The sequence below is a fragment of the Punica granatum genome, chromosome 3 (genome assembly GCF_007655135.1).
Source record: "Punica granatum isolate Tunisia-2019 chromosome 3, ASM765513v2, whole genome shotgun sequence".
NCBI classification, from domain to species: domain Eukaryota; kingdom Viridiplantae; phylum Streptophyta; class Magnoliopsida; order Myrtales; family Lythraceae; genus Punica; species Punica granatum.
The window spans coordinates 10,257,711-10,277,356 of NC_045129.1; the positions used below are offsets into that span (position 1 = coordinate 10,257,711).

Here is a 19,646-nt window from a genome sequence, read left to right on the forward strand (position 1 = left end):
ATCGATGAGAAGGGGTGCGTGAGTTAGCATTCATACTCAAAGGTGTAAACTGAAAATCCATTACATGGCCTTATTTTCAATTGATGATGATGATGATGGTCTTATTTTTAATCCTCATTTATTTTTAATTGTTATTTTTGCATTTGTATAGAGTTTTATCTCTGGCTGGAATTGAGCTGGCTTTGAATGGCTATACTTTCACGGTGCTTTGAATGGCTTGGTCTCGTCGGTCAATTAGGTGGCTCTTCCACAGACAGTGGGAGGGATCTCTTCGAGGCTGTACCTGCTGATGTTGTTGTTGCCATCCTGTCCAGACTCTCCATCGATCAGATTCTCCGGTGCCGAGCAGTGTGTAAGAGATGACATTCACTACTAACAGTTACATCGCACTTTATCCAGGTGCATCGCAACAATTACAGAGGATCAGCTACCTCAGGGATCATGTATCATTCATGGAGTCGCGATAAGGAAGGGCGGGAGCTCGGTTTCCTTTATCTTTACAGGTTGCCTGATCACCCGACCCAATGAAAGAAGATGATGCTTAGGTTTACACCGTCTTCAGCTACAGGTGTTGGTTCGAGCACTCGGCATACTCCGTTGCTTCGTGCTTCTTGTAATGGTTTGTTAGTTTTCGACCCCATGTTTGGTCCAGCACTATTCTACATTTGGAACCCTGTCATGCACGAGCAAATGGCTGTGGAGGCTATGATGGGGATGTGGGGGTTTTACTACAATTCACTGACGAAGAAATATTGGTTCCTTCCGAGAGTACTCCTCCCAATCACTACGTTTATTCCATCCGCAATCTTCGTGGAACTTCATCACGGGACATCAGCACCTCCCCGTATCATTCTAGAGGCAAAATATCTGCTCTGAACCTGGACGATATCCTTTATTGGATGGCTTACTGGTATACACCTTGTGCGTTCTGCATTATTGTGTTCAAGGTGGACTCGGAACAGCTTTTGTTCATGCCTCATCCTGGAGGTGCGTGTCGACGTATTGATAATCATATGGATATGTTTGTGGTCGAGATGGATGGCCACCTATGCCTTGCTCATGCTTCTAGCAAATCCTTATCAATTTGGATTTGGGTCTTGGAGGACCACAGGAGTTGGTTGTGGTCCAAAAGGTTCAATGTGAACCTCGGAACGATCACGTGGTGGTTTCCCTTTTATGAATGTATTTTTCTTCCTCCACATTATTGTCTACAGCCACTCGGTATACAGAACGAGGAGTTGATCCTTGCAGTGCAAGGAATGGGGATAATTAGGTATCATCTATGGCACCTTAGGGTCGTTATTATTAGAAAGGAAGGTTACCCCTCTCCGATGTTTTATGCTTGGCCAGTTGCTAGCAGCAGCAGCCCGATGACCTTTACCTCGCTGAGGGATCTCCTGATGTGAATAATGTTATTTTCAATGTGATGTCCGGATATCTGCAATCTGAAGAAAGTAAGGAGCAATCTCATCCTGTGATTGAGGACAAGTGATCTTTATGGTGCAGTGGGTTGATCCAAGAGGTAGGCAGGTAACGCAGCAGAACCTGGTTACATTCTGTTGATTCGCGCACGAATACCAAATAACAACCTTTTATCACCTGTTGATTCTATAAATACCAGGAATAGGCATCAAATTCAAAACAAATCCGAAATTGGGAGAAAGAGCACGGTAACTTCACAACTTTATTGATGAATCCAAAATTCACTGTCTTCAACCTAGGGTTGTACAAAGTTTAAATAGGTCTTAAAAAGCTTAAATTGCAATAAAAACATAAACTTTCCTAAATTGTAAAAACGCCCTAAATAACATAAATTGTTTATTTGAAGCCCTAAACGATGGAATTTGCTTTAAAAATCGAAAAATCACAGCTAAGCGTGAGTTTTGCTCCGAATGCCGTTTCCCTTGACATAGGATAGTCAGAACTTATTTTTCTCCAAGTACCTACTTGCCGCCTCTTCTACCGCATCAGTAGGATTCTTGGCGTGGTTTTTTTTTTTTAATATCTCTCGTATCACAAAGCTAATTCTGTTGTGGACTAATCGTACGGATGTATGACCGAGCTATCCTCTCTTTTGTTTCTACATATTTAAGTTTTATTTATGAGCTTATATTCATAGTGTTATACCGTAAATTATTCTTCGATAGGATCATATCATTTTTCATAAGTTCTTTACATGATCAATTAAATTTTCTTTGCAGCTTATATCCTTTGAGTTGTAGTTTGACCCGTTTATATATCATTTATTATAGTAATTATTCTAGTTTTTTGCGCACGTACTTGCTTTTTAACACAATATAATATCTTCAATGACTAAATTTTAAGTTTTATACAATATCAATTAATAATATTACACATGTTAGCACCCCATTTCGGTCCATCGGCTCCAAGGGGCAAAATCGTCATTTTTTTTCAATTTATTACATTTTCTTAAAAGAAAAAGAATAAAATTTTTAATTTAAATTAAATTATATATATATGTATAAAAAAAAGAGAAAAGAAAAGAAAAAATTTGGGCAGGTCACGGGCAGGCCGGGCAGCGTTGACCGGCTGCCCGTGACCGCCGGACTTTTAAAAAAAAAAATGATTCGGGCAGGCCGAGCAGCGCTCGCCGGCTGCCCGCGACCCCGCCGGCCCAGGATCCCCCAAAATCGTGATTTTCGCGATTTCCGCCAAATCGGCCGAAATCTCAACGGAAAGCGGATGAAATTGAAATCAAAATAAACAATACGAGGATTCGGCTGAGGAGGAACACGACCTAGTGAGAAAAAACAGAAAATTGGCTCTCAATTTGGCGAATTTTGAAATTGGAGAACTCGGAACTTCGCCGGAAAACAGCAACTCCCCCCCCTGATTCCGACTGATTAAGCGCCGGTGAGGTCCCGATCGACCACAGCGAAGCATCGGCGGTGCCCAAAGCCATCTCCCGAGCCCTCTCGTGCCGTCGTTGCGGCGTCCAGGGGCGAGAACCGCCGCCCCCAGCCTCGCGCCGCCACTGCCCCCCGATTCCGACCGCCCTTGGCTAACGGGCCTCGGCCCAGTTCGTTTCTTCGCAGGTCCAGCCCAGAAGCTCGGCCCATTCCGGCCCAATATCCCAGTTCGGTCCAACGCTCTTCCGAGCGGTTTCTCCTTCGGGCGGACGATCCGATCCGATCCGACCCGACTGTCCGGCGAATTTTTTTTTATTTACAGAGAAGCCCCTCAACTTTCCGGATTAGGTAAATTCTCGACTTAGTGGCATGATTAGGGTTCCTTTCCTGAATATTATTGCTTGCTTGATGGATATAATGTGAAATGAGTATTCTTGGGTCGCGTGGGTGATCGGATTTGTCCCGAACTCGATTTTATGAACTTTCTATTTTGTCACATTTCAGTCTAGGGGACGTATTTTATTTTTTTAAGATCTGCCCCGAATTTCAAAATTATTTTCATTCAAGCCCCGGTCATTTTTATTATTTTCCAATCAGTCCCTGGATTTTTCAGAATTTTTCCAAGAATCCCAAAGAACTTTTCAAATTGTTTCAGTTTAGTCCCGGTACCATTTTTCACCCTTTTCAGATCTGCCCCGAATTTCAAAAATTATTTTCAATAAAGTCCCAGTCATTTTACTATTTTCCAATCAGCCCTGGAATTCCCAGAATTTTTCAAGAACCCCTAGGAACTTTTCGAGTTGTTTCAGTTTAGTCCCGGGGCCATTTTTTTGTTTTCAGATCAGTCCCAATTTTCAATTTCATTTCAAATAAGTCCTAGGATATTTTCAGTAAATTTTTTTTACAGTCCCCACTTTTTATAATTTTCAGATCAGTCCCCATTTTTAGAATTTTCAAATCAGTCCCTAATGTTTTCATAATTTTCAAATCAGTCCCTGCTCTTTTAAAATCGTTCAATTCAGTCCCCTGGACATTTTGTAAAATATCCGGCCCTTTTCTACTTGGATCACCCACCGACAATGTATGTGCCACATTTAAATCTTTCATTTTTGTAATTATGTGACCATGTCGGAAATTAGAGTTTATCGGGCGGTCAACTAATGACTATTTCGACGGCTCGAAATCCGTAGACTAAAGCATTCGGCAAGTTTTTAATTAACCTAAAATTCTACATACGAGATAATTAGGACGTTAAATTTGGCTAAATTAAATCACTTGATTTCTTTAATTGGATTGCACGAATTGATTAATAATTTGTAATCGCGTCGACAGTTCAAGAACTGTTAGTCATGCCTTTTTCAAAATTCACAATTTCAAAAGCACCGAGATACGTACAACGTAATCTTGATTTTCATGCACACACATATTTACCGATTCAAGGGCATGATTACCGGTTCCTATCCTGCAGTAATCCTAGTGTAGGTTTGTGTTTAGAGCGGGTTGAAACATGGGAAAACAAATTAATCACAAACTCGGCTTAATCAAACATGGGCAAATAGTCAAGTAGAGGGTTAGGTTTTGGGTTTTAGGTGAAAATATTTTTAATCTGTAAAAGCCATATTGTCACGATACAGAATAATCTAAAAACAACCCACACATTCGAGACTTGACTATGGACCTCACATCTGTCGGGTCCGTTAAAATAATGCCAAATGCTACATACCCTATCCATCATCCTATTTGTTTGTTTTAGGATAGGATTTGTATGCCAAGATACCCCGGATAATAATTGATTAACTCACGTAAATTCGACAATAACAAAATCTCATTGTTTGTTTATTTGCGCTTACTTGTTACATTTTTACACTTATTTGTTATGCGGGTCGAGCCCGATCCTTTAGGATACGATTCACTGGGTCCAATGCCCATAACCTTCGATCACGGGGTCCAATGCCCCCATACACCGAGTGCGCATTTAATTTAATTTCCGGTCTTTTCCAAAATCATACGGTGAGCATGAGTGAAATAACGGCCGAACGCGAACCGACTGGGATTCAATCATTGTAATTTATCTTTTATTTATTTGAGAGAACAATGTAAGGTTTTACATTATACATATATTCATGTAAAATCCCGGTCGGAGAGTGGACGGTCAGAGAGTTTCTTCAAATTTACGGTGTCAAAACGCATAAGATGAGCGGAACTTAATAAAGCGGTAATTAAATTAAAATGGCAAGCCTAGACAAGCTAGAGTACCGAAAGGGCGTGTGGGATATAGGCCCACACGTAATAGAACCCCCGAATTCGGAATTTTCTATTCTGTACAGACCATTGCCTTAGCATCTTAGGTGTACCCCGTACTCCTAGACCCGGGTAACTTGCCGGCCCTCGACCTTCGGGTCGTAAAATGGCAAGTGGCGACTCCTTCTTACTTGCGTCCGTCGCGCGTCCCTGGGAAGGTGGACACTCCCAAGCCGCGTTGCATTTAGGCGCGCACATGCCTGCCCTGATAAGACGAAATTCGGGTGCGCACAAAACAAGCTAATTCTTAATGACTCAATAAATATTTCGCAACAAACTCAATTAGTATGCATTCTATATGTTCCTTTAATCGATTGTATTAGACAGACTATTTAAATGCTCACACAATACTTGATGATACAATTTCTTAATATAAAGCTTTATTACATCGTTAATTATTTCAAGTATTTAATTTTTTTTGTAATTATTAATAAAATTATACTTTATAATAATATTTTTATAATAGAAATTAGGTTAGCATTCAAATAAATTCTTATTGTAGTGTACTTATTTGTCACTTATTTTCTGAAGTAGACTTTTCTAATAAATCAAGAAGATAATTTTCATATAACAATTTTAACATAATTGAATAATCTCTCTTAACTTTTTAATAAATTATTTTAATATTATTATTTCATTGTTGATAGGCCATTTATTGCTAGAGGAGTCCATTTTACTTATATATAATATATACTAACTTTTTTACCGTGTGATGCATAGGTTATTAGTTAGAGTTTTTTAAAAAAATTAAAAATTTTGAAATTACAATTGAAATGTTCATTAAGTTATAAATATTCCTAAATTGAAAGCATCCTAATATTAGTGCATAAAATAATAAATTAAAGACAGTTGAAAATGAATTATATACCAAGTATGGATGAAGAAAATGATATTATGTAGAAAACTATTACATTTTCTTAAATATCAAATTTTAAAAAATTGTGATAAATGACTTCCATGTATTTTGTGAAAATGGAAGTCCAAATCATAGATTGTCATAAGTTCTTAGGGGCCGTTTGGATTCAGAGTTAAAGTTACTTTGATTTTGATTTTGATTGTGGAAAAGGACAAATGAGATGTAATTATAAATTTGAGTTGGAAAATGTGTATTTTTGTTGTGTAGTGTGTTGAGTTAAAGTTAAAGTTAAAGTTAAAATCAAATTTCTTGGAATCCAAACTGGGCCTTAGAAATTCTTACTTTAAAAGTTTTTAAATAGATTCATCTTTTACTTTTTCATAAGTGTTCAATATTTAAACATGCTTATTGCATATCAGTAAATTTTTCTTTTAGTTATTAATTATGTCAATTTTTATAGATATATGTTATTTTAAGAAATTGTCTTTTTTAATAAATTTTGAGAATACATTTTTTAAATCAAGAATGTGCTTGTATAATAAAATTATTAAGTATTTAATGATTTATATGCATTTACTAATTCAATCCTAATTATATATACATTTACAATTGTTTATTTAGACATTTACCTTTATGACATTTACTATGTATAAATTTACCTTTCTAGCCTTATTTCTTATGAGGATGCAATTTAGATATACTAGTAGATATTCATGCGCGTCGCACGTGATAAATTTTTATTTATATAATATGCAATTAAACATAAAAAAATATTGCAATTAATTTAATACACATGAATAGAGGTTAAACCTAATCTTTATATGTGTCCTTCAGACTTTATGTAAAGAATTGTATAAATATTTGAAAATTTTCCTTCAAATATAGTTATTGATAGAAGTTGTCAGTATTCATATATATTTCGACAAAAAGATATTTATCATGATAGCGGCGTAATATTAGAATAGAAATTAATGAAATTGCACGGAAAGATCATCACAACTTAACAAAATTATTCAAATTTATGAAATGAATGTTCAATCTATCAAGTCGGGATTAGACCTAATCATATCATTTGAAGTTAATCAAGTTATTTACAACTTTGTAACTCTTGTATTTTCAGCACAAAATAGTTTGTAGGAAAAACCCTTGTCGGAAATAACTTGTGACCACCCAATTCATTCGCTTGCAAGGAGGTACTAAAGTTGCCAGTATCTTTTAAGCCCAACGCCTTTCCATGGCACGAAGTTGCATGTTCTACCATTTATTGTAATTTTTATGATAATTTTTACTTTAAGTAAATATTTTTTTTTAATTAATTTAAGATTAATAGTTTATTTTAGGGAAGTTTTTGCACAAAATTTCTAGTTGAAGATATTTTTAAACAATATTATCTTAAAGTTTATCAATGAAGTCTCTATAGATTTATATATATATATATATATATACTTTTAATGTTCCTAATGGAAACACATTCTCCTCGAAAACCTTTGCTTATATCTCCAACAAAATATATGTTGATAGTCTATTGACATTGCTAATAAAAAAATCCTTCGAAAAACCTGTTAAAAGTATCAAGATTTATTGTAGCGAAAAGTTTACATAAATAGATGCGATGTTGTTGCATGCAATATACCCGAGAAAGCTTTAAATGATGTTAAAACAAAATTAAGTAGTAAGAATATATTGGTACAATTGGCAATATGATCCTATGGTAAAAACTTATTGGGTTGTTAGGAGAAGAGTTAATTATTTTGTTATTCAAAAATAACACCAATGTATAAAGGAATTAACAGGGAATGGCTCCCTATGTTGGAAACTTTATACACAAAAACACACACAATCGACAATTATTGAAAAAGGAGAAAAAGAATTGTATGTAGAACCGATTCAAGTCACGCTATAGAAGGCACCGACTTCAAAGTATATCTCCGCCGCTACCTCATTGCAATAACGTGATGACGTCGAACTCTCAAGATACAATGAACCACTCGGGATCTTTTAACGTGCGCTCAAATAAAAATGCCAAAAACCCAAAAGTCACTCAATTGTTCTTGAAAAATTTTGCAACAGAAATTATGTTTTGAATCTTGGAATATTTTGTAAAGACTTTGGGGGATAGGAGATAGAAAGAGAATTATTGGAAGACAAGATAATATTTTTGTAAATATTTTAAAAATATGAGAAAATGGCTATTCATATTAGTGAAATATTACCATCGCGTCTTCTCAATAAATAGACACATTCAATCACAAAATGAATAAGCACATCCTTACAATTAAAGTACATGACTTTCTAAAATTTAAGAGACCTATCTCCTATAATTCAAGGGTCATATCTTTTTACAAATAACTTCTCATAAACACTATTTAGCAAAAAAAAACTTCTCATAGACACTTAATTTTGAAAAAAAATAATAATTAAATAAATCGACAAAAACATTCAATGGTGAATTCAGAACTTTGAAATATGAAGAAACACTTATTGAGCTTCATAGAATAAAATTATACTATTGAATTAGTAAGAGCCATAAAAAATATAGTTATAAAGAGATACCACATGAACATGCATTTTTTCGGTGTGAACTGGTATACGGAAGCCGAATTGGACCTTGACAAATCCAGTTTAGCCGGGTCGACCCGTTAAGAGGTAAAGCTCTCACGGCGTGAATTTTCTATATTTACAAGAACTCGAACCCATTACCTTTATTAAGGAGAACAAGAGTCGAACCACTTGAACCAACTCACATTGGTAAATGAACATGCATGTTGGTTGTAATAAAGGTGAAAAACAAATAAAATTTGTCCAAATATATTTAAAATACAAAATAAGCATTTTACAAAATCGCAAAGCACTTTTGTAAACTTCTCACTTTTATATTTATATATGTTGTTATTATTATTATTATTATTATTATTATTATTATTATTATTATATATGTATATTAGCATATAGCTATTCATAAAGTAAATCGATATTTTCGTTTATTAAAAAAAATTCAACTGTCGAATAAAAATAAACGAAATAGGCTCACGCCACAGCCAAATTAGCTAACTCTACTCCCAGATCTTAGGCAGATCCCACGTAAAATGAGAACCTTAAAACCCTCATCGTTCCTTTCTCTTCTACCTACCCCTGCAACTCACAAATCCTCATTTTCCTCACCTCAGAATCCCATAACCTTTTGCAAAGTTTATATCACCCCTACACCGAAGAAAAAGTTTATTAACAGCGTTGAGCAAACAGTGTCAAAATTTTCTACCCAAAAAAGAAAGAATCTAAAATGAAGTGCACGCTCTCTTAGTTTAGTAGAGAGTGGGGGAGATCTGAGCGGTGATGGTGGCCACTAGCCATCACCGCTGATGACCTTGTTTCCTCTTTTTTTTTGGGCGATTCTGTACTAAACCGGATCAACTTTTAAGGGATCGTCATCAACCCAAATAAATTTCATGAGTTTTGGATAGGATCCGATTGATTTGTGACCTGTCGGTAAAATTGTACTTTTCATGTTCTAAGGATTTATATGAATTAAAATATTAAGCATCTCATTATGGAGCCTTTTTTTTTGGGGTCCCGATCTAAATTTTTTCTAATTTATTTTGTAGTACTTAGAGGTTCGACCCCGTAAATTTATGAAAAATTAAAACAAGAAAATCTTGGATTGTATAGCTACCCAACCTTCCTTGCAATGACACACATTCAATGTCCCTTACACGTATTCTCTCAAGAAGCCACGTGTCCGAAGCACAGCAAGCATCGTCTACGCACGCATGAGGGCTTAGCAATGCATGCAAAGAGTTCTCAACCCAGAATGCTGTCTTGATCTCTAGAACTCCACAGTTCCAAAAGCAGGGGAAGGGCAGGGCCGGAGAGTCTGAGAGGATGTCAAAGAGGTGGGTCCGGCAGAGCTACGACAAGATGGCTCGGTTGCTCGGCAGGAAGGACACGAAGAGCAGCCATTTCCCCGTGCTGGAGGGCCACCCCGTGGGCCAAGAGCACGCGCAGGAGGCGGTGGAGACGGCCAGGACGGTGGACAGGAGCAAGCAGAGAGTGCTCAAGGAGTTCCAGATTTACCGGTGGGCCCCCGATGATCCCTACAAGAAGCCCTTCCTCCAGTCTTTCTTTGTCGACCTCACCGACTGTGGTCCCATGGTGTGAATTATATATACATATGTGCTTATTGTTCGAAGCTGTTTAAATTCCGATGTAGTGGTTTTTTGACTTGTAATTGCTTTCTGGGCAGGTCTTGGATGCACTGCAGAAGATAAAGGCCGAGGAGGATTCGAGCCTAAGCTACCGGAGGTCGTGTCGGGAAGGGATATGCGGGTCCTGTGCTATGAACATCGATGGGACCAATACCGTGGCCTGCCTCAAGCCCATCGATGCGGACACTTCCAAGCCCACTACCATCACTCCCCTTCCCCACATGTTCGTTATCAAGGACCTGGTCGTCGATCTCACCAATTTCTATCAGCAATACAAGTAAGCATAAGACAAGATTAATTCCGACTAGGCCGATGATTAGCTACCATACGGGGAAATATTTGTTGCATCTGGTCAGTTTCCTGACTGAATCGACTTATAGCGTGGACCCAAAGTCACAAGTTCAATGGTGCTCTAGTGGATCAAATCATGCATGCCCCGGCTCATACATCCACATTATGGTAAATGATTTTTGGGTAGTGGAGCTATCGTGACTTGTCATGGCGGGAATATGCAGGTCCATCGAGCCATGGCTTAAGACACAACACCAGCCCAAAGATGGCCGGGAGTACAGACAGACGCCGGCAGAGAGAAAGCGACTCGATGGGCTGTATGAGTGCATCCTGTGTGCTTGCTGTAGCAGCTCATGCCCTCCCTACTGGTGGAATCCAGAGGAATATCTTGGACCGGCAGCACTGCTACATGCTTACCGGTGGATTTCCGATAGGTGATGAGCAAGCCATCGATATTTATGGTTGAATCATTAGGCTTGCAAATATCCAAGCAGGGTGAGGAGAACATGCATTGATCTTGCTTCTTTTGCAGTCGAGATGAGTTTACTAATGAAAGACTTCAGGCCCTGACTGAAGATCAGAAGAGACTGTATCGATGCAGGACCATACAGAACTGCACGAGAACATGCCCGAAGAGCCTGGACCCGGCGAACGCGATCAACAAGATGAAGACAAGACATTTGGTCTCCAAGCCAGTGGAAAAGCTCGAAAGCCAATATAGTTGAGTACATGGATACAATAGCATCTGCACTGTTAAGCTTACATCAATATTTCATATGTCCAATGTAAATATGCTAAATGTGTTAAGCTTGTGGGATCAATGTACTGCTGGATTGGCAAAGGTCGTATAATGGACATACAGAGCAGACGGTGTAGGTGTCTGCCTGTGAGTCCCCGCCACAAGTCCTTGTGAATTGGGAGAGTTTTACCCTTAAGTAGGTTGATTCGGTTCAACTGGATTAGTCGGGTTCAATTGGGTTTTCATATATTAGAGTTTATGCAAAAAAAAAAAAAGATAATACATTAAAAAGTAATTATATATTAAAAAGAAATCCTATATATGTTGTGTTTTTATTTATTTATTTATTTATAGATTATTAAGTAGTAAGGCAGGCCTTTAGCGATTGTGAGGTTGGTTTCCTACGGTTTCTCAATAAGGTTAACATGGGCCAATTAAGTTGTTCAAATTTGAGTAGACTTAAATAAGTAAATTGATCATAAAGAGCGGGTAGTGTAGGGACGTATATTTTCGTCAAGTAATCAAGTCTTCGACTAATAATTGTAATTTAAGGGTGGTGTTCGTCTACGTGTTTATTTTTGTTAGTTATTATGATTTGCAATTAAGGGGAAAAAAATATCGTCAGTAAATGTTGAAACAGAACTAATGGATGCTCGGGAGATCAGCCAAAACCGAATCTTGGGGAAGTTATCATAACAATCGAATTACGCAAAAATGGAAGATGGGGAGATCATATCGTATCGTACCAAATCGATTTAAGAGCACGGTTGATATTGTTATGCTTGAACAAATTAATAATCACATCGATTTAAGAGCACGGTTGATATTGTTATGCTTGAACAAATTAATAATCACACTGTATCGTGCTAACGATTAACATTGTAAATTGTAATGCTTGAATAAATTAATAATCGCATTCTATTCGTGCCCCTTTATTAGATATTAGAGTTTATATTTTATTATATTAGACTTGCGGACATCTCTCAACCGGACAATTAACGATCACACCTCGTGTTACCGTACGCCAAAATCGAATCTTCCCGTTCCCGACCTAAGCAATCAAGCGGTAGGGAACGTATCGATTCTGGGCTTTAACTTGGATCCATTTCCGACAGGGCTTTTTGTCACTCCGGGCTTCGGCTAATCGGCTCGGCTGCGGAGATTTCTTTCGGCAGAAGTCTGCAATATTTCTCCCCTCCTCTGCTCCGCTCCCGCTGCTGGGGGGGAAGTACGTCAGCACCGCGTCTTTAGGTGCAAGAAACGAACTGGGCACACAAAAATGGCGTCGGAGGTCTGCGCCGCTGCTTCTTCTTCTTCTTCTTCTTCAGCACCTACACCTGCACCTACTTCTACCTCGAATTGAACTGAAATTGATCCGCATGACGCAGAGAGAGCAGCAATAGAAGAAAAAACACAAAACTTCCGGGGGGGTTCTCTTCTTGAACAATCTATGTCCCTTCGACGGATTCTTCTGCTTTCCTCCAAACACCGCGCCGGAGATGCCTCGTGTCTTCTTCATAGGTGGGTTAGCAGCTCAATCAAGGGCTCTCCCAATTCATGGTGCAAGTTTCTTGATTTGTTGTTCGGTCTCCCGGGCTCTCAACTCAACAACGGTGGTTGGGGGAGAGCTGGACTGTGCAGTTCTTGAAATTGGATTCTTTGGGATTCTCTTCTTGCAAAGATGAAAATGGTTGAAAATGGGTTTTGGTGTGGAGGGATTTGGAAGTATGCATTCATTGAATGGTTTTGCGGGATTCGAGCTTACTCTTGACATTGCGGTGGATTTATGCTATTGCAACTTCCACCTGATAGTTGTTTTGGAGTAAAATCATCTCTTTCCTCAGTTATGCCGAAATACCGGTCGGGCTCAGGTTCGTAGTCTGCACATTGGCTGGGCTCTTTGCCTCGTAGTAGTTCTTCTGATATTCTTAGTGAAGCTCTATCGTATAGCATTCCTGTATGTTCGAGCTATCCCAAATATGCTCCTTCGGACCGTCGTGATCAGGGTTAAGATGATGATCCTGAGAGGTGTGTCGCTAAAAAGATTCGGCTTAGCAGTAATCATTTTTTTTTGGGGAGAAAACAAGGGATACATACCGACTTACCAATTCGTGTTGTTTGTTTCCTTGCCAATCTCCCCTTGGAAGGAAACCGAGTCTCTTTGTAGCGTATAGATCCTTAGTTATTTGTATTCAAGCTGCTCAAGGCACCAGTGCTAATACTGTGTTGGTTTTTTCTCTTAAAAGTGGCTTCATCATACCTGGGTTTATGGATGTATTTTGAGGAGAAATCAGTTATCCAATAAATTTACCGTGTTAACTTCGTTGTCTGCGTATAATCCATCAATTTCTCATTCAAATGTCAAAATATACTTCCTATACTGGATACATTTCTTTGTAGGGTCGGTCGAAATGGGAGAGTTCAGTCCTGCAACTATTCGAGCTCATCAAGATGCGGTCACAAAGAGCCAATTACTAATCGAATAACCGCTGTGAAAGACGAGTCATCTCCATCATGGCATAACTACGTTATTGTATGTTATCTGCTATCTTGTCTCTCTGTGCTTTCTCTTCGCAACTTTAATCAGCACAAAGGGTTTGAAATTTGGTTCAAGTATAGCAGTCCCCGATCAATATATTGATTACAGCATTTGTTATTTGCTCCAGCCGACTCTGTTTGTTGGAGGCTTGGCTGGGTTTGCAATGTTACTTCATTATAATGACGAGAAGAGAGCAGTATTGAAAGGTAATGCTATTCTCATACTGTCCAATTAAGTTCATTGATTAACAATCTGATATGATTCTGCAAATTGATGAACAACTCTCATTTAGGCCAAGATAGTAGCTGTCAAGCGAATGCCCAACTAGGACCAATGATTGGTGGCCCATTCACCTTAATTGACACAGAGGAACAGATTGTCACTGGAAAGAACTTTCTCGGGAACTGGGTTCTTCTGCACTTTGGTTATACTTCATCCCCTGATGTGGGGCCTGAACAACTCAAGATTATGGCCAAGGCTATAGATGTGTTAGGTATGCGCTTCTACAACTATATTTGTTTTATAAATAAATTTTGGAATGAATAGCTGATATCGTGCAACTTATCTGAACCAAGAGTCAAAACAGAAGGTCAAAATTTTACCGGTGTTTGTCACGATTGATCCTCAACGAGACACTCCTTCTCATCTCCGGGCATATCTTAGAGGTCAGGGTTTTTTTACCTTTCTATGCATCTTTGATATATTCTTTTCATTTAGATGAATGAGAAGCGAGGAAAATTTGTCTAATGAGAAGAATTCCTGTGAGAGAGACAAGTCCCTGAAGGCAAGTGTTTCTTCTAACATCATTCTTCCTCTCTATTTGTTGAAGGATTGCAGAGTTTGATTCGAGGATAGTGGGTCTAACTGGTCCTGTCGCTGCAGTTCGGCAGATGGCACAGGAATATCGCGTTTATTTCAGGAAGGTGGAAGAGGAAGGAGATGATTATCTTGTCGAGTCCTCTCACAACATGTAAGTCCTGAGCTAGATATCTCACAGTTATTAATCCACAGGTGATCGATTTGGAAAACATTATTGTGTGAATCGGGTCCATCTCATACAGAAAGGATCTCGCATTGGTCCTTATGGCTAGTTTCATTCCCACTCTGTGTAAGAGGAGGGATCGTGGACCCAGTCCACGAGATTGAGGAAGATTGCAGTTACCTCCTCTCTCGACTGGCTTGGTAGAGGATTCTCATGCATCCTCATAATATTTCAGAAGCTTTCTTCAACACCTTAAATCATGTACTGACCCCTCAATTCATAGCCCCAACCATGTACCTTTGAACTTCTATATCGGTTCAGTCGTTCTCTCTCTACATTAATGTTGAATCGAAGATCAGCTAACATGCACCCTAATTTTACTAGGTATTTGCTTAACCCTAACATGGAGGTTGTACGGTGCTTCGGAATAGAGTATGGGGCTGATGAACTATCAGAAGCCATTGTGAAGGAGCTAAAGAGGAACCCGTCGCCGTGAAGGCCTCAAGTATTTGATGATTCATGGGGAATTTTTGTACATTGGGCAACAATTCGTTGTAGTGAGTCCAATAGTCTTTGGCCACTGAAAGATAGAATCGAATTATCTGTGTTTTAGAAATGGTAGAGCATTGATCGGGAAGTTGCGGATGTTCTTTTTCAGTTAGTAATCTCTACAAAATGTTGCATGATTGACAATTTTGATCTGCCCTGCTTCATCTCTTCTTGTTTTATCGAGTTTTTACACCAATATCTTGATGGGTCAGTTTGATTTCGCCAATCCATTTAATTTGTCGAAACTTGTCTATAGTTTTTTTGCACAACAGCGCCTTCAGAAAATTTTGCACAGTGCGATTGCTCGATTTTGTTCGGTTAAACAGGTCATTTTTTCGTAAAGCTCAAATTCAGGACCTTTTTTCCTAAAAATCTAGAGATCCTTATGCATCACAGGACCGAGTCAATAGGCTCCCATCTCTTTCTTCCATCTCACAAAAAATTGACCCCAAAAAAAAAAAGAACATTGAATCGAAACAAAATCTGTCTTCCAATTTTCTTATTTTCTCCAAAAAAAAAATTCTCTGAATTGATTTCCTCTTTTCCTGCAGAAAAATTTTCCCTCCCTCCCTTCTCTCTCCTCCCCTCTGGAATGCTTCTTCTCTTCTCTTCTCCAAGAAAAAGCAGGTAACAGAGCTAGTTTGAGAGAAGAAAGAATCCAAATCCACACATTGCTTTCCCCAGGAGGCTGTGCACTTGAACTAGAAACACATCTCCTGGGGCTTATGCCCTTCCCGTGTCAAGCTATCGCGTTCAGTACCCGGTATTGACGATCGAATGTTTGAAGTGATGGAATGATGTTGTCCTACATATGGTACTACACCCTTGATCGTGAAGCATCAGTTGCTTTGTTGGACCCTGTGAATTGCTCTTCGTCGGTTCAGGAATTCGACCGTTTCTTGTGAGGGGCTAGTACCGAAAATGGGTGACATTTCGCCGGAGAGAAAAGCAGGGTGCGGCATACTGAATGCGGTGTTTGGGCGGAACTCGTTCTGGCTTGGGAGGAGCACATCAGCCAGTGTACTGTCCACCCCGAACCATAACAACAATGTTACAAAGTCCCCAAGCACGCCCAACTCGAGAAGGCGCCGGGGGGGCTCCGACGAGACCGCATTCCTTGAATCAACTTCTAAGGGGTTGGAAGTTGTTGCCCCGAGGCCAACCACAAGGCCTTCCTCTGTAAGCCACCAGAAGGCCTCAATTACTCACCATCAGAACCAAAGCAGGTTTACTGCTGATGCGGTGGTGCCTGGCGGTGGTGCTGGGGTGGGGGGAAGGAAGTCCTCCAATGGTTATGTAAACCAAGGCAAACAAGTCCCAAAGGAGGCAATCGGGATATCCGGTGAGCTCGAGAGCATGATCAACGACCACCAGAAGGTGAAAGGGAGTAGCACCCTTGTAAGGGCATCCTCGAGCAATGTCATGCTCTTTGGGAACTTAGGAAACTTGAGGCAACCTGGTGTGGGGAACACAAACCCTGGTGGCAATAATGTCTGTGGTCATCAGCCGCAACCCGCCGACGAATATAGCCATTACTCGCAACCTAACAGAGGGCATACAAAAAGCGGGACCTGTAACAAAGACAATAACGACTACGGCTATGGCAATAGCAAATCAAGTCAGGCAGCACCTTCTTCTTTGTGCCGTGCGATCTCAACAAGAATGGACCCTGAGACGTTGAAGATCATGGGAAACGAGGACTACAAGAACGGGAGGTTCGTGGAGGCTCTGGCTCTCTATGATGCTGCTATCTCGATCGACCCAAACAAAGCCTCTTACAGAAGAAACAAAAGTGCAGCTTTAACAGCTTTAGGAAGGATTCTTGAGGCTGTCTTTGAGTGCAGAGAAGCCATTCGAATCGAGCCTCGTTATCAACGGGCGCATAATCGTATCGCAACCTTATATGTCAGGTAAAAGAAGTTGAACGTTTCATTATATCACTCTATGATTTACTAGAGCATGGAATGATAATCAACAGTTATACTTTTGGTCGGGAATTTAGACTTGGGGAGGCTGAGAAGGCGATCTATCACTACAAGCATGCTGGACCGGAAGCCGACCCTCAGGACATTGCTAAAGCAAAGACACTCCAAGCCCTTCTTCAGAAGTGCACCGAAGCTCAGAAGCTCCGAGATTGGAACAGCCTGATCAGGGAGAGCAGCCGAGCAATATCCAGCGGTGGAGATTCAGCTCCACAGGTTAGTTAACTATTCAAATTGGTAGTATCTAGAAATCAATTTCCCGTTTTGCCTTAGATCATGTTCTGACCCGCCAAATCTTGTTGGGTAAATCCAAAAAGATATTTGCATTGCAAGCCGAGGCATTCCTGAAGCTTCACAGGCACCAGGAAGCCGACGAAACAGTATCAAAGGGTCCAAACTTCGAGGTTGATGCTTGCACAAAATTCCTCGGTCCTATCGGGAGTGCCAACATGTTAACAGTTCGGGCTCAAGTTGACATTGCTGCAGGCAGGTCAGTTTTCTTCCTCGTAGTAAGTTTCTTGAAAGTGTTCTCTCTGTTCTGTAAAGCTTTTCCAGTTTCTGTTTTTCTATCTTTGTCTCGTTGAAAAATGAAGAGATAAGACTAGTATCTATTGAATTCCAGTACATTTTCTGAAATCTACATTCCCATAAACACAAGCCATTGTTCAGAAAATCGGTATATAAGGGCTTTCGGTTTCTGGATATTTGTATGATCATTTGAAGATGCTTCTGTGATTCAAGGGCCCAGATAATACCGAAGTTGCTAACTTCTCTACCAATCAGCAGATTCGATAATGCACTTGACGTGGCTCAACAAGCGACTCGGCTCGACCCAAACAACAGGGTAGCAGCCATAGTGATGAAGCGTGCACGGGCAGTAGCAGCAGCTCGGTCAAAGGGCAATGAATTATTCAAGGCAGGGAGGTTCAGCGAGGCCTGTATAGCTTACAGCGAGGGACTGGAGCATGACCATTACAACTCTGTCTTGTTGTGCAACAGAGCCGCTTGTCGATCGAAACTAGGCCAGTTTGAGAAAGCCATCGAAGATTGCACTGCAGCCCTTGATGTCCGTCCATCATATAGCAAAGCTCGGCTAAGAAGGGCGGATTGCAATGCCAAGGTAAACTTCGCGGATTTATTGCATCTTGCAGAATGAATGTAACATACTCAGGAAGATTGTTCCATTGTCTTCTCTAGCTCGGCTGTCTGAACAAGAAAAAAGGTTTTCAATTTGTGTTCTCTTTTTACCTGTCTATGTGATAGTTGGGAAGATGGGAGGCTTCGGTGCAAGATTACGAAGTGTTGATCATAGAAACACCAGATGATGAAGAGGTGGCCAGTGCTTTCTTGGAAGCAAAGGAACAACTCAAGAGGCAGCAAGGGGGGGCCTCTGCAGACACAAACCAAGAAAGAACGAATCTAATCGCAATTTCAAGCATAGAAGAGTTTAGGCAATACACGGCGTCACGAGGTATAGTAATAATAGCAAGCTTTGTCGTAACATTTTCACCATTCAGTTACTCTTCTAATTGGAAAGATGAACTTCATTCTGTTTTTCTTATTGACAGCAATTTCCATCGCGTACTTCTACAACAAGCCCGGGGAAAGGCAAATGCTGCAGATTATGGAGCAGTTGTGCAGGAGACACCCTTCAGTGAACTTCCTCAAGGTCCATAACCTTGAATTGAAATTCTCTTCAATTGCAGGTTTCTGTGTCACTCGCACCTACAACTACTGAAACGGCCAAAATCTTCATTTCTTTTTCAGGTTGAGGTTGAAGATAATTCCCCAATACTAAAATTCAAGGGACCGGAGTTGTTGCCAAGCTTCATTTTCTACAAGAATGGCTCGATGATCCGAGAAATTCATGGGGATGACCCAGAAACGTTAGAGAGTGTGATCGATGACTTAACAAGTTGATAGTGAAGACCGTAAACAAGTGGATTCAAATCCCAGCACCCAGACACAAGTAACATAGGCAGGCCGTGTAAAGGGAAAGTGGTGAAATGCAGAGGCACAGGAGGCAGAATGGTACAGCTGATTTTCTCTGCTTCAAAGCACCTCGAAAGGAAAGTACAGGTATCAGATCAAATAGGCAAAAAGTCCATTTAGCTTTAGAGAAACAGGAAGCTAAAAAGAAAGTCCCATTGATGATTGAATGTTGATAGATTCACAATCTATCCTGAATTCAATCTGTATAGATGTAACAATTTGATCGTCAGATCTTCCTTCATTGCAGTTCTTGAAAGTAGCCTGGATCTTCAACTGAACCACCAATTGTTACAGAACCAAAACGAGCAAAAAAACATCATTGGGAGACTCCAATGGAACCTGA

General features: G+C 39.8%; 3 protein-coding genes across 4 annotated transcripts; all 3 read left to right on the forward strand.

Annotated features, from left to right (window-relative positions):
* Nucleotides 1-9,824: 9,824 nt before the first annotated feature.
* Nucleotides 9,825-11,479, forward strand: LOC116199028 (succinate dehydrogenase [ubiquinone] iron-sulfur subunit 3, mitochondrial). The gene is made up of 4 exons (XM_031529316.1): nucleotides 9,825-10,176; nucleotides 10,268-10,506; nucleotides 10,745-10,954; nucleotides 11,053-11,479. Exons 1-4 carry the CDS (start codon nucleotides 9,907-9,909, stop codon nucleotides 11,243-11,245), a joined length of 912 nt encoding a protein of 303 aa, XP_031385176.1. The 5' UTR covers nucleotides 9,825-9,906; the 3' UTR covers nucleotides 11,246-11,479.
* A 912-nt stretch (nucleotides 11,480-12,391) lies between these two features.
* LOC116200675 (protein SCO1 homolog 2, mitochondrial) lies at nucleotides 12,392-15,484 on the forward strand. 2 transcript variants are annotated; one of them, XM_031531519.1, is made up of 8 exons: nucleotides 12,392-12,550; nucleotides 12,648-12,780; nucleotides 13,660-13,792; nucleotides 13,926-14,004; nucleotides 14,091-14,291; nucleotides 14,374-14,463; nucleotides 14,636-14,768; nucleotides 15,165-15,484. In XM_031531519.1, exons 2-8 carry the CDS (start codon nucleotides 12,710-12,712, stop codon nucleotides 15,274-15,276), a joined length of 819 nt encoding a protein of 272 aa, XP_031387379.1. In that variant the 5' UTR covers nucleotides 12,392-12,550; nucleotides 12,648-12,709; the 3' UTR covers nucleotides 15,277-15,484. The 2 variants fall into 2 exon arrangements, with proteins under 2 accessions (XP_031387379.1, XP_031387378.1); XM_031531518.1 differs by having other exon boundaries at nucleotides 12,414-12,780.
* A 175-nt stretch (nucleotides 15,485-15,659) lies between these two features.
* On the forward strand, nucleotides 15,660-19,636 carry LOC116200673 (inactive TPR repeat-containing thioredoxin TTL3-like). The gene is made up of 7 exons (XM_031531515.1): nucleotides 15,660-17,239; nucleotides 17,332-17,527; nucleotides 17,629-17,801; nucleotides 18,098-18,431; nucleotides 18,575-18,782; nucleotides 18,880-18,980; nucleotides 19,079-19,636. Exons 1-7 carry the CDS (start codon nucleotides 16,251-16,253, stop codon nucleotides 19,229-19,231), a joined length of 2,154 nt encoding a protein of 717 aa, XP_031387375.1. The 5' UTR covers nucleotides 15,660-16,250; the 3' UTR covers nucleotides 19,232-19,636.
* The last annotated feature ends 10 nt before the right edge of the window (nucleotides 19,637-19,646 follow it).

Bases quoted from the DNA above. Each gene is read 5' to 3' on its own strand.
- LOC116199028 (XM_031529316.1), top strand. From the start codon at position 9,907: ATGTCAAAGAGGTGGGTCCGGCAGAGCTACGACAAGATGGCTCGGTTG. The intron at 10,507-10,744 runs GTAAGCATAAGA...GGGAATATGCAG, and splicing joins AATTTCTATCAGCAATACAA to GTCCATCGAGCCATGGCTTA. The intron at 10,955-11,052 runs GTGATGAGCAAG...CTTCTTTTGCAG, and splicing joins TACCGGTGGATTTCCGATAG to TCGAGATGAGTTTACTAATG.
- LOC116200675 (XM_031531519.1), top strand. From the start codon at position 12,710: ATGTCCCTTCGACGGATTCTTCTGCTTTCCTCCAAACACCGCGCCGGA. The intron at 12,781-13,659 runs GTGGGTTAGCAG...ATTTCTTTGTAG, and splicing joins GCCTCGTGTCTTCTTCATAG to GGTCGGTCGAAATGGGAGAG. The intron at 14,769-15,164 runs GTAAGTCCTGAG...TAATTTTACTAG, and splicing joins GTCGAGTCCTCTCACAACAT to GTATTTGCTTAACCCTAACA.
- LOC116200673 (XM_031531515.1), top strand. From the start codon at position 16,251: ATGGGTGACATTTCGCCGGAGAGAAAAGCAGGGTGCGGCATACTGAAT. The intron at 18,783-18,879 runs GTATAGTAATAA...TCTTATTGACAG, and splicing joins GCAATACACGGCGTCACGAG to CAATTTCCATCGCGTACTTC. The intron at 18,981-19,078 runs GTCCATAACCTT...TTTCTTTTTCAG, and splicing joins CTTCAGTGAACTTCCTCAAG to GTTGAGGTTGAAGATAATTC.